Consider the following 24881-nt stretch of genomic DNA (forward strand, 5'->3'; position numbering starts at 1 on the left):
CCTTCCTCCTATCTCGACCTCCTATCCGAGCCTCCTATCCCGACCTCCTATCTCAACATCCTATCTCCACCTCATATCCCGTCCTCATATCCCATCCTCATATCCCGTCCTCATATCCCGTCCTCATATCCCGACCTCCTATCCCGACCATCTCGTCCTCCTATCTTGACCTCCTATCTCGACCTCCTATCTCGACCTCCCATCCCGTCTTTATATCCCGACCTGTAATATGTGTACCAGGTATTGAAATATCTCCAGCCGTACAGAAGTTATGTGAGAACATACATTTCCCATTGATTTGCATGGGACTTTAAACAAAAACCCCGACCTCACAAATGTGGGTAGTTAAGGGTTAAATTAACTATCCTATATTTTAAGTGGACATATAAGTAACATGTGACCAAGTATTATCGAAATATCTCCAGCCGTCTGGAAGTTATACAGTAACATATATTTCCCATAGACTTGTATGGGACTTTAAACATAAACCCCGCCCCTGGCAAATGTGGGTGAGTAAGGGTTAAATCACCTATCCTATGTTTGTTGCTGACATATAAGTAACATGCGTGCCAAGTTTCATTTTAATATCTTTAGCCGTTTGGAAGTTTTTGTGGAACATACACACACACGTTGAGTTTTATATATATAGATTGTGTATTAATATCACAGTATCTGACTTATTAGGGTATATTTGTGACTCAAATATCATGAAATTCAAGAAAGAATAGAATTTTGTATATGAAGTTATGGATGAAAAGCAATATGGCTTAATTCTTTGGAGAGTATTAGCATTCAGGCTGCAAAAGTGATCTGCCGTCATTATTTTATGTCTCTTAAGCTAATAACTTCAGGGACCTCCTTAAAACGTGTCAAGATATTTGGATTACAATAGTATTTTAATCCACTGACTGAAAGAACTTTAACTTTTGCTTCCTGCAAACAAGGGGATTTGCATTTCTCAAAGGATGTAAAAAATAGTATAATTATGTTATAAAAAGTGGGTCACGAGAGTGTTTGCCCCTATTCTATGGCAGTGATTAATGGTGCCTAAAGATTTTTATTTTGTAAAAGTAAAACTGTATAACTATAGAATGTGGATGTATAAACATAGTGGATTTTAACTGGCAGTGTGGGGTTAGTGAAACCAACTACAATTTGCCAAAAAGATGCTCCTGATTGTGTCTGCCCATGGTGAATATCCCTCACTAATGTTTAAGTGGGCTTCCAACTGTTATTCTGGTTTCCTCCTATTCATTAAAAACTAACTAACATTATCTTTAATTGTATTGGTTGTAGTTTTCAATGCAAGGCCATATGTCCAATAAAAACATTGACTCCTCTAAAATGTTCAATTGACATATCAAGACGATCTATCGAAAACACTTATAATAACATAACACATTTATGTCTTAATCCATGTGTCTTTCCTAATACAACAAAAAGGGTTCCTTTATTTAAGTTACTAAACCACCTAAGGTTCATTGCAATCTGTTCGGCCCCTTTCATATCCCATTCCGGAGTTTCTGTCAGAATGTACACTGGCAAAATTGCAGAAAAGTATGCAGATGTACAGCCAGATGTTTGTTGACAGAACATATATGCTTTCTGTGTGGGCCTCAAAGACTTTGTCAACCATGTTTTGGGGTCTCACACAGGCATTGTATACATTTAAGATATGGACTGAGCATATTCACAATTAGAGTATACTTGTCCCATTGCATATTGACCCATGGCAACACATCAGGCTGTACGGCAACATCCCTTTAAACATTTTTCCAATATACAGTCGGACAGAAGCTCCAAATAGGGCCTGAATGTGAATGTGAACAGGGCCGTAATCTGGTCATTTATTTATCTATGAATCTATCCATATGCAGTCAGTCAGTTCCTTGGTCCGGTTAATATGGTCAGAAGTAGCTGCACAGGCTTTTTAGAAATTATTTTACCCACACTGGACTATGGATGACTGTCGACATTATGTGTAATAGAAGCTGTCCTTATACTTTAGGTCATTTTTTCAGTATTACAGAATTGCAAGAGGAGCAAATCCCTTTAACATATCTAACTGGTTGTAGTGAATAAGCTTTTAAATCTAAAGTATACAGTATAAGTTCTCCATAGCATTTTTTTTATTTTTATTTTTTTATACCTTAAGGGTGTTTTCACACGTAGAGTATCCAGTTCATCCTATGGATTTTTAGGACAATTATAGTCCATTTATAGTCCATCAACAATTATAGTCCATTTCAATAATATATCATCCGCTTTGAGGTCATACTTCCTGTTGTTTCTTTATATGGTCAGAAACATTTCGCTTGTTTACCAACATTGGGCCACCAAAATATATGTACTAAAGGGGAACTCTGGTGGAAAGACTGGAGCACTGTTGTCAGACTGGAAAGAACGACACAATTTTCTCTGTAGTATACAGCAGCTGATAAGTACTGGAAGGCTTCAGATTTTTAAATAATGTGTGACACAATGTGTCACAAAAATATTCTTTGTCCTATGGAAATGGTATTGTCCATGTATTGTATATTAATATAACACAATGTTCTAAGAACAATTTCTATTAGTGAATGGAGCGTACAATAGAACATGGCAGTAATATGCTGCACAAACCATAATTTAAATTATGATCATTATCTGCTACAAGTTACGGACCTGTACCCTGGTAACCAGAAAATGAACAATGAATGTCTCTAGGCATCAGATACATTGTGTACCGCAGTCTACTGCTGCTTAGATTTCAAAGCCATTTTGTTTCTGGAATTAAGAGCAGCATTGCAGCTTAATAATGGGGCAAAGCATTGGATTCTTTTCCTAATAATTAATTAAGCCCTTAGGTTTTAATATTCATTTTCTGTGGCAAGATAAAATCGGATGACAGTAACATTTTTTTTCCCTTTGCCTCTTTGCTTTAGCGAGAAGCAACTTTCTCGGCTTCTAAAGAAAGAACAGCTGAAACGGTGCTAATTCCAAATTAGCATTTAGATTTTCATGTTATAATAGTTTAATTAAAAAGGAAACTGATATACATTTAAAAATTGGATACATCCCTTTAAATGAGTAGAAAAGGATCATGTCTGCCGATAAGTAAATTTGATTTTCCTACCAAATTAAGTCACTTTATGTATCTAAATTTATATTTGAAGAAAGCCATTAAATATGTTTGATGGTCACAGCCAAATGAGTTGCAGAAGAGGTTCTGGATGGCAAATGTAATTTGAAATAGACCTTACAATATGCACACGGAAGATAGGGAAATAATGGTGCGAGAAATTCTAATGAAGCTGCAGGAAAAGGTACAGATTGCAAGTTTCTAATAAAGTTTACGCAGGAGCTGAACGTGAGCAAATAAGCTTTTGTAGAATGATGCATAAATGCCCCTTGCATCGCTTGATAATGACCAACACATCCTGCTGTCATCATTAATATAATAAGTGTTTAAGGCCTAGTAAAAGAAATACTCAATTTTAATGTGCAAGTTCTCTCTTTAGAACTAGAACTGGTTGATTATACTCCTAATGGACACTTTAGAGCTAATCACCATTTTACTATAAGTGAAAAGGAAAATAACGCAATGGTTAGTGGCATTTAATATATTAGACACTCAAACCAATAACAAATGTGATTGCACTTCATTTCACAATCCCTCATGTCCAAATCCGCACAGCCTTAAAGCTGTTTTGTTGCATCCTTAAAGAAAATATGCTGTTAAGTGATTTGGCAAATATATCTTATTTAATTTAGCCTTCTCCTGTCACCGTGCCGCAGTAATTACTTTGGATATAACAAAACCTATCACCATGCCAAGGCTAATATATTACACTATTATTATGGGGTTGGCCTTTAGCGTCATTACCATAGTAAAAATATAAACCAACCCAGGCCCTAGAAAAAGAGCCTGACCCTAATACAGATATGGTGTAAGATGTGAACAAATCATTGGCAAAGCAAGGGGTCTTATGATGACTATGAAATAAGTCAGCTGAAATTAACAGGAGACGACACATGGGTGTCGCACAAGTTTTGCACAAGAGATGCAGTCCTTAGGTACAGTAACAGTTTGGCAGAATACTTGAAATGACTGGTGTTGGGTCCACATAGGATTATAGTCTCTTCCTGCTCACAATTCCACTAATATGGTTTCCAAGAGAAGGCTCTCCTCTACTGCCCATGGACACGGCTTCTTCTCTTCATCAGATTTCTTATCTAAGCTTCAGGACTTACATCTGTTTCTTAAGTTGTGGACCATTGCAGTTAATCAGATCCTACCTTAAATGGTCCTAGCCATAGGTGTGCAGGTCTTCTCATGCATTCTGCAATATAACATCTTTAAGTAGTCACAACCTTCATTATAGGTTCTCTGTTTTAGTGTCAACTGTCCTCCAGCATACTCTGACTGCCCACACATCATAGTGAAGAGAAAATGCAAGTCAGCTCACCACCAGTCTGATAATAGGTCATGTAGCTGCCTGGAAAACGGAGGGTAAGAAAATTGGGTACGTTCCCACACTTACATACACATAGTAAATGAGATACTGGTCAAACACCAGATGCAGTGCACACTCCCTCAACAAGATCAGAATGACATCAGTCAAACCTAGGTGCAAATAACAGGGATAAGAAAGAGAAAGAAGGAAACAAACAGAGGGATAAAGGAGAAAAAAACATAGAATTAAAAAACAGTATGGCAGAAATATATGTATAAATACATTAAAGGGGTTCTCCAGTGGAAAACAATTTTTTTTTCTAATCAACTGGTGCCAGAAAGTTTAACAGATTTGTAAATTACTTCTTTTTAAAAATCTTGATCCTTACAGTACTTATCAGCAGCTGTATGCTGCAGAGGAAGCTATGTAGTTGTTTTCTGTCTGACCACAGTGCTCTTTGCTGACACCTCTGTCCATGTCAGGAACTGTCCAGAGTAGGAGAGATGGGAATTTGCTCCTGCTCTGGACAGTTCCTGACACGAACAGAAGTGTCAGCAGAGAGCAGTGTGGTCAGACAGAAAAGAATCATACAACTTCCTCAGTAGCATACAACAGCTGAGAAGTACTGGAAGGATTAGGATTTTTAATTTACAAATCTGTTTATCTTTCTGGCACCAGTTGATTAGAAAAAAATGTTTTCCACCAGAGTACCCCTTCAAATAATTTTGGTAAGTGAGTCTGGCTAGTGCTCTGGTATCCAACCTGAGTATCCAGAAAACCTCTTTAGTAAACAATACACGGGACCAATCTCCTCCACAGCATGGGGGCATACCTTTTCAATGCTCATAATTCTTATGGAGGCACTGTCCTCATTCTGCCTATCACAGAGCTGCCTTGTCAAACCTGACATAGAATGGGGGGGTACTAAACCCTTCCTGTGGAGTCTGCATGTGCTTTGTCGCGTATTGAGGAAGAGGGTGGGTGCTATAAGGATATGGTACCAAATATTGTAGGTCCACTTGTAAAAAAGGTGGACACTGCATTTACAAGAATATTGCAGTGTATAAATTGTAATATGCAATCCCAAGAGAGGATAAACTAAACTTTTATTAAATTATTCTACTATATAAATAGGTCCAGTCCCTAAAGTGAGTGAGCGTAGGTTTTAAATAGATACTCCACCATATAAATAGGTCTCATCTCTAGAGAAAAAGACGTCTTCCTTAGTTAACTTGATTTCCGAAACTGGATGTTAATCTCTTTCATGTGCTTTACTGTAAATAGATTCCTGTTTATGTTACAAAATGCAAATTTTGTTGGGATTAGTCTGTCACAAATGCAGGTAGTCAAATGCAATTTAAAAGATCAAGGGAATTTATGTGGTGCATTTTTTCATGGTTACTTTGCTTAAGTATAACTAACCACTGTAACATAGAAATGATAAAACGCTATATAAAGTAAATAATCTGCCATTTTTTTTAAATGAGCACTTCTGGAGATAAATTGTGTTATGCCTAGTGCAGGGTCTGAGGGGGGTGGGGCATGAAACACAGATTTAAAGAGGTCCAGAAAATAGGATCTCTATCATACAGGACCCCCTCCCATGGCTACCATAGACATAATGCAATATAATCAGTTTTGCTAAACAGTATATTTAAAGGGATACTCTGCTGCTAGACATGTTATCCCTTATCTAAAGGATAGAGGATAAGATGTCTGATCGTGGGGGTCCCGCGACCTCCCGCAGCATCCGGCATTCGGCCGACACGCCCCCTCCCATAGACATGAATGGGGGGCGGGGTGTGACATCATGAGGGGGCGTGACTGGGACTTCACGATCATGCCCTCTGGCTCCAAGCCTTCTATACAACATATTTTAGAATGCTGGAGCAGCGGAGTACCCCTTTTAAGGGAATGTATATTTATTTTTTTAATAACTAAAATTAAGAAACACATCCCTTTTTTTCAAATTAATTTTTCAGATTTTTATATATTTTCTGTACATGATTATGAGGACAACCATCTTGCCTCAGCAATTTTGCCCAGTTCATGGAATTTGTTTTTCTCAGGGATCCTACAGTCTGTCACTTGAGGAGAGATACTTATCTCACCTCATAGCAGATACAACCCTCACCTTTTTCTGTGTTTTGGGCCTACCCTTGGTTTTGGCTAAAAATACTAACCAAAATACTGACGAAATACTACATGTAAACCCAGTCTTAGGATTCATGATTGCTACCAACCATGTAATGAATAAAACTGTGACCCTGTAGCGGAATGTGACCCTCCACACAGGGACACAGTTTTCTGCTTTACAGTCCGCTCCCTTTCACTCCTTCCCCCCTGCCCTCTCTCAGGGCAGCATGTCCCTGTATGGTATGATGGCGGAGTTGTAGTTTTGCAACAGGTAGTGGGCAATGGTATTTATGTGCTCTGGGCGGTTGGGAGAAAGGCTGTGGATCACTCCTCTGGCTGAGCTACAAAGTCTGTCTGAGCGGTGTAGAAACATTGTCCCTGTCCACATGAGAGAGGGTAGCGGGCATGGAGTGAGAAACCTGTGTCCCCCTGCGGAGGGTCACATTCTACTACAGGGCACAGTTTTCTTCACTACACCGGCACCCACCATGAATGGAGTAAGGTTACTTAATTCCTGCACTAGGGATATTACAGTGTATCAGTCTGTAGTATATTTAATGCTTAGTATACAGTCTATTTTAGAGTTAATCTTTCAGCTCAAAGCAGAAGGCATATAGTTGCAGTATGACACACAGGTTGATTTGCCTTTTCACGCCATCATTTTCTCTTTTTCCTACTTGATAGAGCCAAGCAGAACAATAGAATTGTAAACTCACCTGCGTTTTTGGCCACTGCGAAAATCTCCATATTCTGCTCACTGTGTATTTATAAAACAACATCAATAAGAAATGACAGTGTAGGTTATTTTTCTTGCCCATTAGTTCACTTCAGCTAGCATGGCATATGGTGACAATAGGTGCGCGCATCTGCTTTCTAAAAATCTTGACGAGGAGGAAAGAACCCTATGCATATTGTGAATCCGCCATCTCTATTGAGGTTAGCTTTTCAGAGATGCCATAAAAGATTCATCACTGCTGTTCTCAGCTATGAGCACATTATATTGCCAAGGACAACGAATACCACACAAACATCAACTGCTGGAATCAGCGCTTGATATGAAATGAGTAATAAGTGGAATATCTGAAAACACAATTTGAAAGTGCATCAGGGATGAGCGAGACAAAATTCATACTGAAAAGCTGACAGCACACACTTTACATACCTGAGCAATATGGTTCTTCTCTTTCTGAGCTTTGCAAAACACATCCAGGATTCTCCATCTGGCAGCAGCGTTTTATTGACCTTCATTTAACCTGTCCAATCATTTCCCAAAAAAAAGCTCCCCCTGCCGAGTAACCTCACATGCATAAATGTGACATCCAGAAACAATAGAAGAAGTGAAGATGAATTGGCACTGACATATATTACTGCTATAGTTGCCGACACTGTGAAATATAAGGGTAGCAGGATATAGAGTGTGGATGTCCCAATTGTGGATCCTAGGGGATGCTTCACGGAAACAAGGACTGAATCAAATATATTGATGCCAAGAAAAGTGGAAATGGAGCACTCACCCGGTAGATATCCTTAGTGATAAGTAGCATCCCGAACGGGGTCTTCGGCAGAGAGGCGGTAGATGGAACAGGGGGAGCTCAGACGCCGGCCACGGTCCGTATCATGCCAGTGGGCGCTTCTTCAGGCCGTAGGGCCTGACGAAGCGCCCATTGGCGTGATACGGACCGTGGCCGGCATCTGAGCTCCCCCCGTTCCATCTACCGACTCCCTGCCGAAGACCCCGTTCAGGATGCTACTTATCACTAAGGATATCTACCGGGTGAGTGCTCCGTTTTCACTTTTCTTGGCATCGATATTACCTCATATACACTTGTTACTCCCAACAACAACTTGCATTTTTGTTAATACTTTTTTTTTTCTGTGAAAGGAATTATATAAGTGCTGAATTACTCAAGTAAGGCACATACAAATAGCAACCTGCTTTGGCAAGATGAACAAATACCGTACATTTTTTGCAGAAGATGAAATCGATGTATGCAGCTGTTTGTCAGAACTGGAAAAAGCAAGATAATAGAAATCCTTATAGCTAAGAAATTTTGGATGTAGCCCACCTTCACCTTTCTGAAAGGTTTGTTAAGGACACAATTCAATACATTTTTAGGGCTTGCTAGCAAAACTTTCAACAAGTTTTCATCTATATCTCAACCATTTTGTGGTCACACATGTAGACACTTACAGCATGCAGCATGTCCAGAGGCGTAGCTATAGAAGTAGCAGTTGCATCGGGGCCCTGGTGCCTAAGGGGGCCCTAAACCACATCTGTCCCATAAGAGACCAGTATTATGTTTGGCATAAGGGGCCCTGTTGCAGATTTTACACCCGGCCCAGAAGCTACAAGCTTTGCCTCTGAGTATGTCACATAAGTGAATGCACCCTCACATTATATACAATATCTCCCATAAGTGAGTCCACCCCTTACATTTTTGTACATATTTTATTATATCTTTTCATGTGACAACACAGAAGAAATCAAACTCTGCTACAATGTAAAGTAGTGAGTGCAAAGTCTGTATAACAGTCTTCAATAATGTGTTCCCTCAAAATAACTCAACACACAGCCATTAATGTCTAAACCTTGGCAACAAAAGTACAGTACACCCCTAAGTAGAAATGTCCAAATTGAGCCCAAAGTGTCAATATTTTGTGTGGTCCCCATTATTTTCTTGCACTGCCTGAAGACTTTTTGGGAATTGAGTTCAACAGAGCTTCACAGGTTGTCACTGGAGTCCTCTTTGTGATGACATCACAGAGCTGGTGCATGTTAGAGACCTTGCACTCCCCCACCTTCCACTTGAAGATGACATGCTTTGCCAGTCCATCATCTTAAAGGGGTACTCCAGAAAGTTAAATAGATTTTTAAATTACTTCTATTGAAAAATCTTAATCCTTTCAGTACTCCTTAGCTGCTGTATTCTCTGGAGGAAGTTGAGTTGTTCTTTTCTGTCTGACCACAGTGCTCTCTGCTGACACAACTGTACAGAGCAGGAGCAAATCCGCATAGCAAACCTCCCTGCTCTGGACAGTTCCTGGCATGGACAGAGGTGTCAGCAGAGAGCTCTGTGGTCTGACAGAGAAGAACAACTCAACATCCTCTGGAGCATACCGCAGATGATAAGTACTGGAAGGATTACAATTTTTTTTTATAGAAGTTATTTACAAATCTGTTTAACTTTCTAGCACCAGTTGATCCGAAGGTAGAGGATCATGCTTCAGTATGTCACAGTACCAATTGGCATTCATGGTTTCCTCAATGAACTGTCCACCACTCTCACCACTATGCCTGACTGTAGGAAAGACACACTTTTCTTTATACTCCTCACCTGATTTTCATCACACAAGCTTTACATTATCTGACCATAAAAAGATATAATATGATATTTAGAAAAAAGTAAGCAATGTACTCACTTATGTGACAAACTGTGTGAGATACTGCATATATGCCACAACAGAGTATTGCAACTTAAAAAAAAAAAAAAAAATCCCCCAATTGTTTCTTTTAACTTCAAAAAATCTAAATAAACAAAAATGATAAAAAAATGAAATAAATAATACACAATTGGCTGCTTCAAAATAAATATATAAAATAAAATGAACCTGCAAATTGCTGTTCACCCATAGCTTTGAATAATAATTGAGCAGATATGGTATGGAACATTACCAGCTTCTCCTGTCCTATTCACTTCCACCATGCATGTTGCCACTGTGAGATAGATACAGCCTGAAACTTGCCACAACTATACTCAGAATTAAAATAGGATGTCCTATTTATTTATGACCCTAACATATACCTACATTTAGGGAAAACAAGGTGTGCTGTGTGCAGTGCTTTCTTCTTCAGCCACACCCCCTAACCACTAGGAGAAGACAATGCTTTTTAAAAGTATATTTAAATTACAATAAGTTTTAATTGTTCAGACAGTAAGCAGAGCCATTTGTTATAGGGGCCCCCTTTTAAAGGGGTACTCCGCCCCTAGACATCTTATCTCCTATCCAAAGCTGCTGCACCTGGCGTTCATTTAGAGTGTCGGGTGCAGCGCTGAAGGCTCATGACGTCACTGCTGCGCCTTGCTTGTGATGTCATGGCCACACACCCTCAATTCAAGTCTATGGGAGGGGGTGTGACAGCAGTCATGCCCTCTCCCATAGACTTGCATTGAGGGGGCATGGCCGTTACATCACGAGTGGGGCATGACCATGATGTCACAAGCCTCCGCCACATATCACCAGTCATCCAGCATGGAGCGAAGTTTGCTCACTGCACCGGATGTCCAGGGTTCCGCAGCCGAGATCGCGAGGTGCCCAGCGTCGGGACTCCTGCGATCAGACATCTTATCCCCTATACTTTGGATAGGGGCAGAGTATGCAAAGATAGGACGCATGGGGTAAAAGTGTGTGGGGAAGCAGTAGAAGCATGTCTTTTAAACTTCTTTAACTAACTTTGAGGTCTATATTACAAGTATGGCCTCACCTTCAAACAATCAAGTAGTTTTCTGAAAGAAAATTCAAATTGCACATGATTTCATTTTGTCTACAGATAACAGAAAGCGATTTACAATTTTACCTTCAACATACAGTAAATGGGCCCATCTTGCCTCTCCAGGTAACATTTGCTGCCAAGTGGCACACATTTCTTTATGCACAAGTCAAAGGGGTATTCCGGGGTTAACTAACTTCTAACTATCCTGCCCATTATGAATAATGATGCTAATTTTACATCTGCTTGCTATTCAGCTCTGCCGTGGATCGTATTCTTTTTCATCATTATATGGTCCCCCTAGGTCTAGCATTTCCTTTCAGGTCCTGATGACGTTCATCTCTCAATACTTTGCGGCTCGAAACAGCAGCTGGTATACGGAGGCTTGGCTATTTCCTGTATTTCCTCACAAGCCAGCCCCCTGATGACTTTTGCGGTCCATCTGAGCTTCCTGACGTGCCTGTGTTCCCTGCGTGATTGCCGAGATTACGGGACTGTGGCATGTCAGGACGTACAGATGGACTGCAATTGTCATCAGGGGGCTGGCTTTATAAGAAATACAAGAAATAGCCAAGCCCGCTGATACCGGCTGTCACCTCGAGTCGCAAAGGAAACGCTAGACCTTTGGGGACCATATAATGATGAAAAAGAAGACGATCCATGGCAGAGTGGTATAGCAAGTAAATTTAAAGCTAGCATAATTCTTCATAATGGGCAGGATAGTTAAAAGTTAGTTAAGCCCGGAATACCCTTTAATCTGCAGTATTCAGAGCCAGCACAAGAATCTGTTTATTTTCTGAGTCTTCTGAGATCACTTAAATTGTGCATCTACTGAGCTGCATACAGAAAATACAGAAGATGAGATTAGTCATTTTGTGAATTGCTTTTTGGGTAATACAAGCACATAATTTAGCATTGAGTGCCGTTGTGTAAAACAAGAGAAATCATACAATGAAAAGCTCTTATTAAGGCATAAGCAAGCCTATATTTCTGCAAAGAGAAACGTTAGTTGTGGAAAAATATGCAAGATTGTAATTCTTTAAATAATTTCAGAAAAATAGATATTCAGCCTTCTGATTTACATGAGCACCAGTGCTATAAAGAGACTCAAAGAACTGCGAACACTGATGATTTGTCAGCTGTTGAATATGTAGGTTTATGTAAAAAGGGAAAGGAACCAATTTATAGTTTTGATATTTTTATCGTTGACATTCAGTCATGACAATGCTTTCATGTGGACTGATATGATGTCATCTGGAGGCTGAAGTCATTGTAACGCTAGTGATTCATTAGTATCACTCATTTACCAAGTAATGCCAAATGGTATGTGTTTCAATGAGACTAAAAGATCTGTATAAAAAAAAAAATATATATATATATATATATATATATATATATATATATAAATATATATATATATATATATATATATATATATATATATATATATATATATATATATATTTGTTGACCAATAAGTTTGTAGTGTTGTAGTATAGAGTGAGAGAGTGTGTGTGTGTGTGTGTGTGTGTGTATGTGTGTGTGTGTGTGGGGGGAGTGTGTGTGTGTGTGTTTTGGGGGGGGAAATCCTTTATTTGCAAAAGAAGTTGGAAATGACAAGTTAGAAAAGTTAAGTGTGTTTAGAATATTTATCCAGCATTACCTTTATCTACTTAAAGGGGTATTCCAGGAAAAAACTTTTTTATATATATCAACTGGCTCCAGAAAGTTAAACAGATTTTTAAATTACTTCTATTAAAAAATCTTAATCCTTTCAGTACTTATGAGCTTCTGAAGTTAAGGTTGTTCTTTTCTGTCTAAGTCCTCTCTGATGACACCTGTCTCGGGAAACGCCCAGTTTAGAAGCAAATCCCCATAGGAAACCTCTTCTAAACTGGGCGTTTCCCGAGACAGGTGTCATCAGAGAGCACCTAGACAGAAAAGAACAACCTTAAAGGGGTTGTGCGCTGCCCTGACTTTCGGAGCTCCACTCACAGCGTCCGGAAGTTCATTACTCCGAACGCTGTGTGCGGGCTTCCGTGTTCGCAGCCGCGAGAGGCCGGGCGTTACGTCTCGCCCGCCCCCTTGCGACATCTCGCCTGCCCCCTCGCGATGTCTCGCCCGCCCCCTCAACAAAAGTCTATGGGAAGGAGGCGCGACCGCTGTCACGCCCCTTCCCATAGACTTTGGTAGAGGGGGCGGGCGAGACGTCACGAGGGGGCGGGCGAGGGGCGTGACGTCACACCCGGCAGCCGCGAACACGGAAGCCCACACACAGCGTTTGGAGTAATGAACTTCCGGACGCTGTGAGCGGAGCTCCAAAAATTAGGGCAGCGCACAACCCCTTTAACTTCAGAAGCTCGTAAGTACAGAAATCCCTCCATTCTGCTGCTTACGCATTCTGGCATCCACTGCTCAGAAAGGGGCGTGTCTGAGGCCAGCACTGAGCCTGCCCTCACTCACCATGCATTCACTTCCTCTCTGACACTGCTGTGCTGGTTCTCTTCCTCTATTCACTTAAAGGGTACCTCTCATCAAATAAACATTTGATATATTTTAGATTAATGAATGTTGAATAACTTTCCAATAGCATGTTAATGAAAAATATGCTTCTTTCTATTGTATTTTTCCCGATCAGTCCTGTCAGCAAGCATTTCTGACTCATGCTAGAGTCCTAAACACTCAGAGCTGCCAGCCTGCTTTGTTCACAGCCAAACAGGCTGTGAACAAAGCAGGCTGGCAGCTCTGAGTGTTCTCCTTTGTGAACAAAGCAGACTGGCAGCTCGTAGTGTTTAGAACTCCAGCATGAGTCTGAAATGCTTGCTGCCAGGACTGGTAGGGAGACCCCTAGTGGTCATTTCTTCAAAGTGGAAAATTAAATAGAAAGAGGCATATTTTTTAATAACATGCAATTGTAAAGTTATTCTGCATTCATTAATCTCTAATATATCAAAAGATTTTTTTGATGAGAGGTTTCCTTTAAGGCTGCTATGTAACCCCCTCCTCTCTGTTTTCAGAAGGGAGTCTGATAGACAGGACAGGATTGAACACAGAAAAGTACTTGTCCCGCCTTCACTTTCTGGACTTTGTCCTGACCTGTTCTTTAGCTAGGACTAAGATGATGCTGCAGCTGGACAGGATTATGTTATGGTTGGTATGGGGACCCCTAGTGGTCTTATATTAGAAGCCGTCATTTCAATAAAAAAGAAATAATTTTTATAAAGTGTATTGGAGAGGTTAATGTTTTGCCAAAATGTACAATATAAAAAAAAAAAGTTTTTTGATTCTGACAGAGCCCATTTAGTTATAATAGGAATTTATAATTTCTACCTTTTTCTAGGAATTTATAATTTGTATAGAGATTTCATCCTAATAAAAAATAATGATTTAAGTAATATTTAATTTATTTATTTTTTTATTAAATAATATTTTATTAATTTAACTTGTTGGTTGATATATTTGTAAAGTCCAATATTTGTGTAGCTGAAAATCATGTGTTCTGTGCATAAAACACATTCTCATTGAAGGTCATGGCAAATTCCAGGATAATACAGTTATATCCTTGCCTAAGAAGGCATACATCAATTAATCAAAAAGATTACTTCCATTAAGTGTGTATTATGGATCTACTCTTTACCAATCGGGATAAAATAGATTATCACATACTGACCTTGTTATGCTCCAGTTACCTCATAAAATACAGCATAAGGGACTTTTCCTGAAAAATGGGATCAAAATAGCATTTACATGAGGTGCTGCATGAATATTGCTCATGAAGTGACAGGCATTTTTATGTATTTACCATCATCACAATATTCATCACATCACGATAATGCTAGACAATCATTTTATGCCAATTTATGTGCACACGAAACATGACAAGATGACACAGCTAAAATGTAGTCATGTTATATTAATAATAAAAATAGGATTAACAAGTTATTATTTAGGATAGTATAAATTGTAAGCCCTTCTGGGCAGGATTCTCTTTCCCTCCATATCGGGCTGTCATTTACCGTCTCAGGTCCATTGGCCATTTGTGATATATATATATATATATATATATATATATATATATATATATATATATATATATATGTATATATATATATGTACACAGTGTGTGTTGTATTGTAGTGCTGAATTAGGTTCTTCTATTTTATAAATGTTTTTACACTATAATATGGGGTAGTTTTATCACTGTGTCATAGGTCAAAAACTGGCATATAAATGTTTTTGATGGTATATAGAAAATCAAACAGTTGCAGATATTTTTGACTAATGACACCTGTCATGTACCCTTCCAAGCCATCACTTTCATGTTTGTCAGAACCTGGCTTACTTTTTTATACATTCATTCTTCATATTTTATATTAGTTTTATTGTAATTTATTTATTTTTTGTTTATTTATTTATTTGTTTACTTTTATAGAGTTCCCCTTAACTCCAAGGGGCTGTACACATGATAAGGGTTTGAAATATATATATATATATATATATATATATATATATATATACATGATAAGGGTTTGAAATATATATATATATATATATATATATATATATATATATATATATATTATTATTATTATTATTTTTTTCTTCATTTTATTTTTTTTTTTTTACATTTTATTATAGAAATGATAGAAAACTGAACATAAAATTTTGGGTTAGAAGAAAGGTGTTGTTTGTAGTTCACATATTGTAGATAGTGACATCCTCACAGTTTGTAATTAGATCATTAGATACTTACTTCTCATCAAGCTGTTTCAGTTCCCATCTATGGGCTTCTTCACACAATGGACTTTAAATGTGCACAGAGTGTTGGAATCCACATGTAATCAGCAATATATTGCTTTCACTAAGTTTTCCACTATAGATTTAGAATCCATATGACAGAAAAAAAGACAAATTACTTCTTGATGTTGATTCTCCATGAGGACTCATAGATGTGGATCATCCATATTAAATAAGGCTAATCCACATCCAAATCCTTGGCTACATCCGTAGCATCGCAAACTGCAATGGGGCTCAGAAATTGAATGTATCTCTCAGATGTTTTCCTTCAAAACGGCTGGGTATTTTCAATAGAAAAATCTATTGTGTGAGCATAGCATGAAGCAAAAACAGTACAGATTTCCTACTGGCTAATTTTATCTGCTATGGGCATGCAAGTGACCTCCATTCATGTATGTATCATTTACTTATTGGATGCATCCAGATTTGTAGGCTTTGAATCTGTTTTCAAAGCCTACAAATCTTGATGGATCCAGTTGACTTACAATGGGGTTTGCCATGTAATGTGTATTTTATATATCTGCTTATGCAGGGGGTAATAACAAAAACAATAACAAAAAAAGGAATAAAGAGTTACCTTCCTCACTACCACCGCTGGTATTACAGAGCTCCAGTCCATGCTGTGTGGCACTTTTGGGTTCGGGAACATGATGTCACATGCCCTCTCATCAGTGGCCACAGCAGTGTCAACATTGACTGGCTGAGGGGATGTGTGACAAACCCAAAATCGCCACCCAGCAGGGACTGGAGCTCAGGAATACTAATGGCAGTAGTGAGGATTGTTCTTTTTTTTATTGCCCCCTCCCTGAGCAGATAAACAGCATGAAAAATACTGCAAAAAGCAATACCCAGTATTCCCTGATTGATGCAAGGCATAAAACACAAGAAAGAAAAAAGAAAAGAAAAAAACACAATCTAGAGCTCTTTGAAGAAGAAAAACAAGTATAATATATTAAATCTCTTTATAGGCCAACTATAATACTGGTCTCTTATGGGGTTTATGTGCTTTGGGCCCCCCTAAGGCACCAGTGCCCGGTACGACTGCTGCTTCTGCACCCCCTATAGCTACGACCCTGTTTTTAAGATGAATAATTTGTGCACCTCCTGCAATTGGGATCCAATCTGCTGTCAGAAAAGCGTAAATAAATCTCAGAAGGATTTTACACCTCTGAGCTAAGATACTAACAAGAATAAGACACGGAGAAAAGTAAGTGGCCAGTGAAACAAACAGAATCCCAGTCCATTTACAATATGACACAATTACTGCAGAGTCAAGTGCTACAACCTTCAGCTCCATCCTCCAGCGCATAAATGATATTTAAATGCATTGTTATAATGAATGTGCTGAAAAGATATTTGTCATGATAAAATCCTCCAGATACAATGTGAATTTTCCTGAAATAATGTATGATTTAGAGATTCCAAACAACCTTCACCCCCCCCTCCCGCCCCATCAACATTATGCATATATATATATAAATGTTCTCAGCCTGTCAGATGTGCTCCTGAAGCCCACATAGTTTTATAGATAATTGTCTGCCCTGATAGAATTTCTGTTGAATCAGTCATTTCTCAGAATAGATCACTTATTTATGAGACTGTTGATGGCAAAACTTGCTTGCAAGCAAGAAAAATGGATATAAATTTGATCTTTCCCATTCTTTAAATGAAAAGGCTTGTTTGAAGCTGGGAAATATTTATTTATTTTATTTACCGTATTTTTCGCCCTATAGGACGCTCTGGCATATAAGACGCACCCAATTTTAAATGAGGAAAATCTAGAATACAATGTAAAGTATAGGACAGTGATCTTCAAACAGCGGACTTCCAGATGTTGCAAAACTACAGCTCCCTGCGTGCCCGGACAGCCGTTGGCTGTCCGGGCATGCCGGGAGTTGTAGTTTTGCAACATCTGGAGGTCCGCAGGTTGAAGGCCACTGGTATAGGAGGTAATACTCACGTGTCCCCGCCGCTCTGGACCCGTCACCGCTCGTCACCGCTGCCCTGGATGTCGCCCTCGATCGCTGTTGCCGCATCCCCGGGGTGTCCCTGTCGCTCCGGAACATCTCTGCTGCCCGGTATCCTCGCTTTCCGTCGCCGCCATCACGTCGCTACGCACGCCGCTCCTATTGGATGACTGGGCGGCATGCGAGAAGGCGTGATGATGACAAAGGAGAGCGCTGGCCATGCAGGGGATCCCGGCACGGAGCAGACACCGAGGAGGCAGGTAAGGTCCCCCCCGGTGCAGCCAGGTTAGTGTCACTTTCACTTCAGATGCGGAGGTCAGCTTTGATCGCCGCGTCTGAAGGGTTAATACAGGGCATCACTGTGATCGGTGATGTCCTGTATTAGCCGCGGGTCCCGGTGGTTGATGGCTGCAGGGAAAGCCACGAGAGGTGTGTATTCGCCGTATAAGACGCACTAACTTTCCCCCCCCCCCCCCCAATTTTTGGGGAAGATAAAGTGCGTCTTATACGGCGAAAAATACAGTATTTCTGTTTATTTTTAAACAGAGATATACTGATCTCCTAACAGGCAGAATGCAAGTGTTATTCCTCCTTTTCATCATTACTTATATTGTATCAACATCTGCTAAAAGTATTCCGATGCCGAAGCCATCTAGAAACACTGATCATTTTCTATGTATCCGTATTAACAGTTCAAGAATGGCAACTGCGCGGCGCTTCTTTTTAATATCATTCTTTTTCAATATCTTACATTCTGAATAACAACAATTCCGGTCTAATCAAAAAGTGTTGGCGCATCCAATCTCAACAGGGGAGAAAAACAAAATGTCAGATGTGTCTTTAGTCGGCGGAAGAAAAGCCTTATTAAGTCAACGGCATATTCATCCAATAGCTGGGGATCATGAATGCAACATGAAGAGTATAGACAATGAATTCTAATTTTAAAGCATAAAGCCTTATTTAATAACATGGTGCCAAATGCACAAAATGAGCTCTAAATACTATGATAACTACAACCTTACAAGCCGAAAGCACATACCAGTAATCTGTGCCATCTTTTGCTCTGCACCATCTAGTAGTCATACTATGGAGATAATCATCTAATTCCTGTTTCAATTGAACCTAGTAGTGCCATACTTTTTTTCCTTTTCAGTTTGACAATGGACATGGCAGATGCTCCTTGACTTTTGGATACATAGCTACACTTTATAATAACATAATGGAGAAAAATTATGGATGTATTTATTTGTGCTTGTCCTGAATACCATAGACAATTGGCAAAGTACAAGTCAACGTCTGACCTGGCATTCTTTTCACTTCACATTTAGCAACAGGTTCCACTGTACTGTATTGGCGCACACTGTACTAGTAATAATACGTTTTACACAATATGTTTTTATGGTAATATTACTCTTTATATTTCAAATGTCATTGAATATTTTCACCCACCAATGATAACAGACTTTGTAGAACATTTGATTATGTTATCAACAAGTGTTTATTATACAGATTATGTTGAGTTGTAAGACAGGAAGCACAGGTTTGGTTTTATAATGGAATGTATTGTTAACATTTAGTATATGTTTCAGTGGCTAGAGATCCTGTTACATAATTATGTTACACATAACAGTATAGCACCTCGCTGCCAAAAATTGCATAGTATAAACCAAATAGTTTGACACATTAATTCTTGATCTTGTGGTACATGATAACTACATGTATTGGCACCCTCAAGGTGCGGATTGTTTAAAAGCTTTTGTTTAGACATAAAAAAGACACAGCACTCCGTAGTGTGATACCGTTTTCAACAGGAATAGATGTAGTAAAAGTAATGCTTACCACATCAAGTTACACTCCACCAAGTGTAACTATGGAAAAGAGCAAAGGTTTTAGGTGCCTGCAGCCACTCCACATCCAACTTCAATGTAAAAGCAATGGTTTCCTCCAACGTATCGATGGGATTCAGAATCGCTGGAAACACAAACTGAAGGGATCTCAAGTTTATTCACCCATGGTGCAACGCGTTTCACAGTAAGACTGCTTCATCAGGCATACTCAGGTCTGAGTATGCCTGATGAAGCAGTCTTACTGTGAAACGCGTTGCATCATGGGTGAATAAACTTGAGATCCCTTCAGTTTGTGTGTCCAGCACCTCTGAATACTGTCGATACGTTGGAGGAAACCTTTGCTTTTGTTTAGACATGTCTTCTGAGTCTATATTGAGTGTGCAATATTTCAGTATTCATGTATTAGCCTAGGTTATTCCAAACATATAAGGAAATCGCTTAATTGACCAAAAATGACTTCTTACTCCAAAAAATAAAAACTCTAAAGTCTTCGCCAATAGGTGGTTCATTTCCCTGAAAACTGCTGTCCACTGCCTGTCAGGGGAATTCCATCTCTAGCAGCAGTGAGACCAAGACAGAATACAGAAAGTAGGGTGGGGCTTAGCTTCTGCTTGGCAAATAAATGTGGGAGAGAGCATGGGCTGTGTGCCTGCAATCAGTGGGTCTGTCTGCTTTCCCCAGAATGCATCAACTCCAACAAAAGGCTGCTATGTATCCCATTGTAAAGACTTACATTTAGATACCAGTAATTTTCCCACTCTCTATCTGTCCATATATAAACAGTTACCAAACGATAATAATGCTAATGCTAAATGTTTGTGTGTGTGGCTGTCTGCACTACTGCCACTCTAGAGAAAGTTTAGGAGAAGAAATGTACTCCTCTTAAAGCTCCAATGACAGTGTCTATCAATTAATAATGATTTTATAGTGTCAGACACCATCCATCACCATGAGGCTAATGTGGCATCCGTTCAATAGATACTTATTTTTATTGTTTGTAAGAATTCAAACAAATGTGTACATGGTGCATGGAGATCAAACAGACTATCTTTTGGCCTCTACCTGACTACAGACCACTATGGACACATTTACATACACACTAATAGCTTTCCCGAAGTACATGCTAGAAGTGATGTCAATGGGCCTTCCCTATTAGATCAAACTGGTGATATGTTTGAGTGTGCAACTATAACACCATTTATAACGCAAATATTAAAGGATGAACACATATTCTGTTTTCATGGATAGTAGGCCCTCTGAATAATTTCCTATCTTAATTCTCAAACCAACATTGATCATTGCACATGCAACATCAGACATAATGATATGACTAATCATTTCCCAGAATTTTCCAGACTTTGACTGTCATTCCTTGCATATAAATGTAAATGAGGGGATAGACATGACTTGTACATCTGTTCAATCATCTTCCTTCATTCTGTATTGGTTTTGTCAACTACTTTGGTTAAGCTATTTCTCGTAACACAGATTTACACTGGGCTTTCAGCATGGTAGTGCCCTGAGGCATTTGTAAGTGCTAAAAGATTTAAGACATTGTCACGATGCCGGCTGGCAGGTAGTGGATCCTCTGTGCCAGAGAGGGATTGGCGTGGACCGTGCTAGAGGATCGGTTCTAAGTCACTACTGGTTTTCACCAGAGCCCGCCGCAAAGCGGGATGGTCTTGCTGCGGCGGTAGTGACCAGGTCGTATCCCCTAGCAACGGCTCAACCTCTCTGGCTGCTGAAGATAGGCGCGGTACAAGGGAGTAGACAGAAGCAAGGTCGGACGTAGCAGAAGGTCGGGGCAGGCAGCAAGGATCGTAGTCAGGGGCAACGGCAGAAGGTCTGGAATCACAGGCAAGGAACACACAAGGAACGCTTTCACTGGCACTAGGGCAACAAGATCCGGCGAGGGAGTGAAGGGGAAGTGAGGTGATATAGGGAAGTGCACAGGTGTAAACACTAATTGGAACCACTGCACCAATCAGCGGTGCAGTGGCCCTTTAAATCGCAAAGACCCGGCGCGCGCGCGCCCTAGGGAGCGGGGCCGCGCGCGCCGGGACAGAACTGACGGGGAGCGAGTAAGGTACGGGAGCCGGGGTGCGCATCGCGAGCGGGCGCTACCCGCATCGCGAATCGCATCCCGGCCGGAGGTGGTAACGCAGCGCCCCGGGTCCGTGGAACCGACCGGGGCGCTGCAGTGAGGGAAGTGTAGCGAGCGCTCCGGGGAGGAGCGGGGACCCGGAGCGCTCGGCGTAACAGACATCAACGGAGAAAAACAGACTTGGTCGAACATCTACATCTTGCACTAAGATTCTGTGCTTCTCAGCATATATGTGTAGATATATATATATATATATATATATATATATATATATATATATATATTTAACAGGTTGTTATTGTACATTTTTATGTAATGATCATAATGTGCAAGCCTGCTAGCCATGTCACAGCCACCTGACGTCCCTAAAATAAAATGGTGCAGCACTGAGAGGCAACCACCACTGTCACAACACCAGTGTACATAGGGGAATGGTCCAGTGATAGACTTAGCCCCTCCAACTCTGGGCTGTGCTACCCAACAGACACGGCACCATGGCAGCAACAACCACTGCACAGCATGACATCAGTGTCAACAGATGGCAAAGCCCCCCACCACATGCTTTCAGTCTGAGGAACATTAGGGACCTGCTACACACAGGTGGCCATGTCGTCGCTAGTGGGCTTGCACATTAGGATCATAATGCCCACTTACAACCTGTTAGTTTTGTATATATGCAGAGAAGCACAAGATCTTTGTGCAAGATATACTATAGGTGTGCGATCATGTCTGTTTTTCTCCATTGATGGCTACAAGATTTAAAGCAACTTCAAAACACATTGGCTTTTTATTTATTTATTTCTCTGGCTTTGCCTCATTTCCTTAGAATTTCAACGATATGTAAGAAGGAAACAAATAAAATAATGACAGGCAGGGAGATGGAATTTCATTTTCTTCCATCTCTCTTTTTAACTTTGAAGACAGAGCACTATTTTTCTCCTTAACATAAGTTATTCTCTTCCAACTGGAATTTCCCATGATTTCTCTTCCACTAGGTCTTCTTTGTTTATACTCTATGTGATATCTCATATTTTATGGCCCCACCCTCTTGTTCTACATTTTCTGCGTGTAAATGGATTTAATTTGGTTCAATCATAAGCTTTGAGTTTTGAAAGTTTTGGTGTAGTATGTGGCCTAGAAGCTCAGTGGCATAGACTCGTGAGCATTTCTGAAAATTATAGATATTGACTTGTCAGGTAGAATGAATATGGGTGTAATTCAGGAAGGATTGCCATTTCAGTGATATGCAGCTCTTGCACAGTTAACAGTAAGACACATAATGTGTTAACTAGATGTGTTGATGTGCCCAATCTGACTGTGGACTGCATTTACATAGACTTACATGAGAGGTAAAGATGTAGCAGAGTTAGCAGTCAGAGTCATAGCACCTTAACTAGATGTGTTAACCCACCAAGTCTGACTCTTAACTCTGTAACTCTACATTTGTAAATGAAATACAATCGACCATATACATTTATGTCTGCTTCCTTTTTATCATTTTTTTCATTTAAGTATGTATTTTCATTTCATAGTTACGTCAACTTTGTGTGGAACCTTGGCCTCACTTTTGTTTCATAAGATATCAGCCTGATACCAGAAGATGAATGACTGTGCCTAAAGCGTGACCAATAGTGTTGTTCCAGTATTTGTAACCTATTGCAGAATTTGCTTACTGTGTGTATTTTTATGATTGCACAGTTACATTTGTATTCAGAAGAAGCACATCAAAAGCAAACACTACCAAACACATCGAAACTCTCAGATAACTGTATATACATTAGATACCATATATCTAATAATAATGGTTAGTTAAAGGAGTATTCTTGGTTTATACATCTTATCCCCTGTCCAAATGATATATGATCGCAGGGGTCCCGCCTCTGGGGACACCCATGATCTCGGTGCAGCCCACGGCATTCTGTGCCAGGTGCTGCCTCCAAGACGGAGACATGACGTCACGGTCATGCCCCCTAGTGATGTCATGCCCCTCCATTCATGTCTATGGGAGGGAGCGTGATGGCCGCTTCCTATAGACATGAATGGAGTGGCATGGCGTGACATCCATAGGGCCGGGGCCGTGACGTCACTTCTCAATCTCGGAGGCAGTGCCGAGATCACGGGGGTCCCCAGCGGTGGAACCTCTGCGAACATACATCTTATCCCCTATCCTTTGGATAGGGGATAAGGTGTATAAAGCTGGAATACCCCTTTAATCCATCGTTCTGAGGTACATAGATTGTAAGCTCCTGAGATCAGGGATCATTTCTTGTATCCTGAAGTGCCAGTCTGTTGCAATGTTCATCACTGCATTGAATTTCAGTTGAAAACTCACCACATTCTACATTGTTCTAATAACTAAATTCTTCGTTATTTTGGTGTGGTCAAATGCTGCCCCTGACCAGTGCATTTCCCCAAAAAGAGATAAAAAATATATTTAAAGAAATTTCATGTGTAGATGGGCTGAGTTACATATCTTCAGAACTATGTTTCAGTGGATTATAAACAATAGGGAAATATACAGCATCTTGACCCAAAAATAACTCAGCTCTTCTATAAATGCCATTGTTTTTAACATGAAACTAAATAGTTGTTTTTGTGAGTCATGTCATGTGGAAGTTCCTACTCCTGTTCTTCACCTCTGTACAGTTGACAGCTCCACTTGTATGTAGAATTTTCTTGTGACATCCAGAATCTTTTCTCTTACAGCCATTTCGTAGAGTGACGTTTTCTGTTGTGAGTCAACCTCAGGACCCTCACCAGGGGTCATTGCAGAGTTGCTATGACAGTGGGCTAGAAGAATCTGAGACGCCGAGTAGTAAGAGCTCCTCTGGACCAAGACTGGGTGCCCTACCACTCCCAGAAGACAACTATGAACGAACAACGCCGGATGGCAGTGTTGGTGAGGCAGAGCATATGGAAAATGGTAGGGGCATACACATACACATGTACTTTAGGAGAACAAGTAAAACATAGAGCTAGATCTTTTACCATGATTGGTTTATGATAATATCAACTGCACATTCAATTGTCACACTGTAAGTAGTCATTGCGATGATTATAATTTTGGGATTTACATAATGTACTTCAAAAACTTGCATATATCTT

The 24881-nt window shown here is 39.9% G+C and overlaps 1 protein-coding gene across 4 annotated transcripts in view; it reads left to right on the forward strand.

The window, feature by feature from the left end:
• PCDH7 (protocadherin 7) overlaps positions 1-24881 on the forward strand; it is an 855514-nt gene that overhangs the window by 398746 nt on the left and 431887 nt on the right. For 2 of the 4 annotated variants that reach the window (XM_056556116.1, XM_056556133.1), the window contains exon 2: positions 24483-24675. In XM_056556116.1, coding sequence (XP_056412091.1) covers positions 24483-24675 — 193 coding nt within the window. Of the gene's footprint in view, positions 1-24482; positions 24700-24881 lie in introns of all 4 variants that reach the window. The other 2 variants (XM_056556106.1, XM_056556126.1) reach the window with 1 other exon arrangement.

The sequence above is a fragment of the Hyla sarda genome, chromosome 1 (genome assembly GCF_029499605.1).
Source record: "Hyla sarda isolate aHylSar1 chromosome 1, aHylSar1.hap1, whole genome shotgun sequence".
Taxonomy (NCBI): Eukaryota; Metazoa; Chordata; class Amphibia; order Anura; family Hylidae; genus Hyla; species Hyla sarda.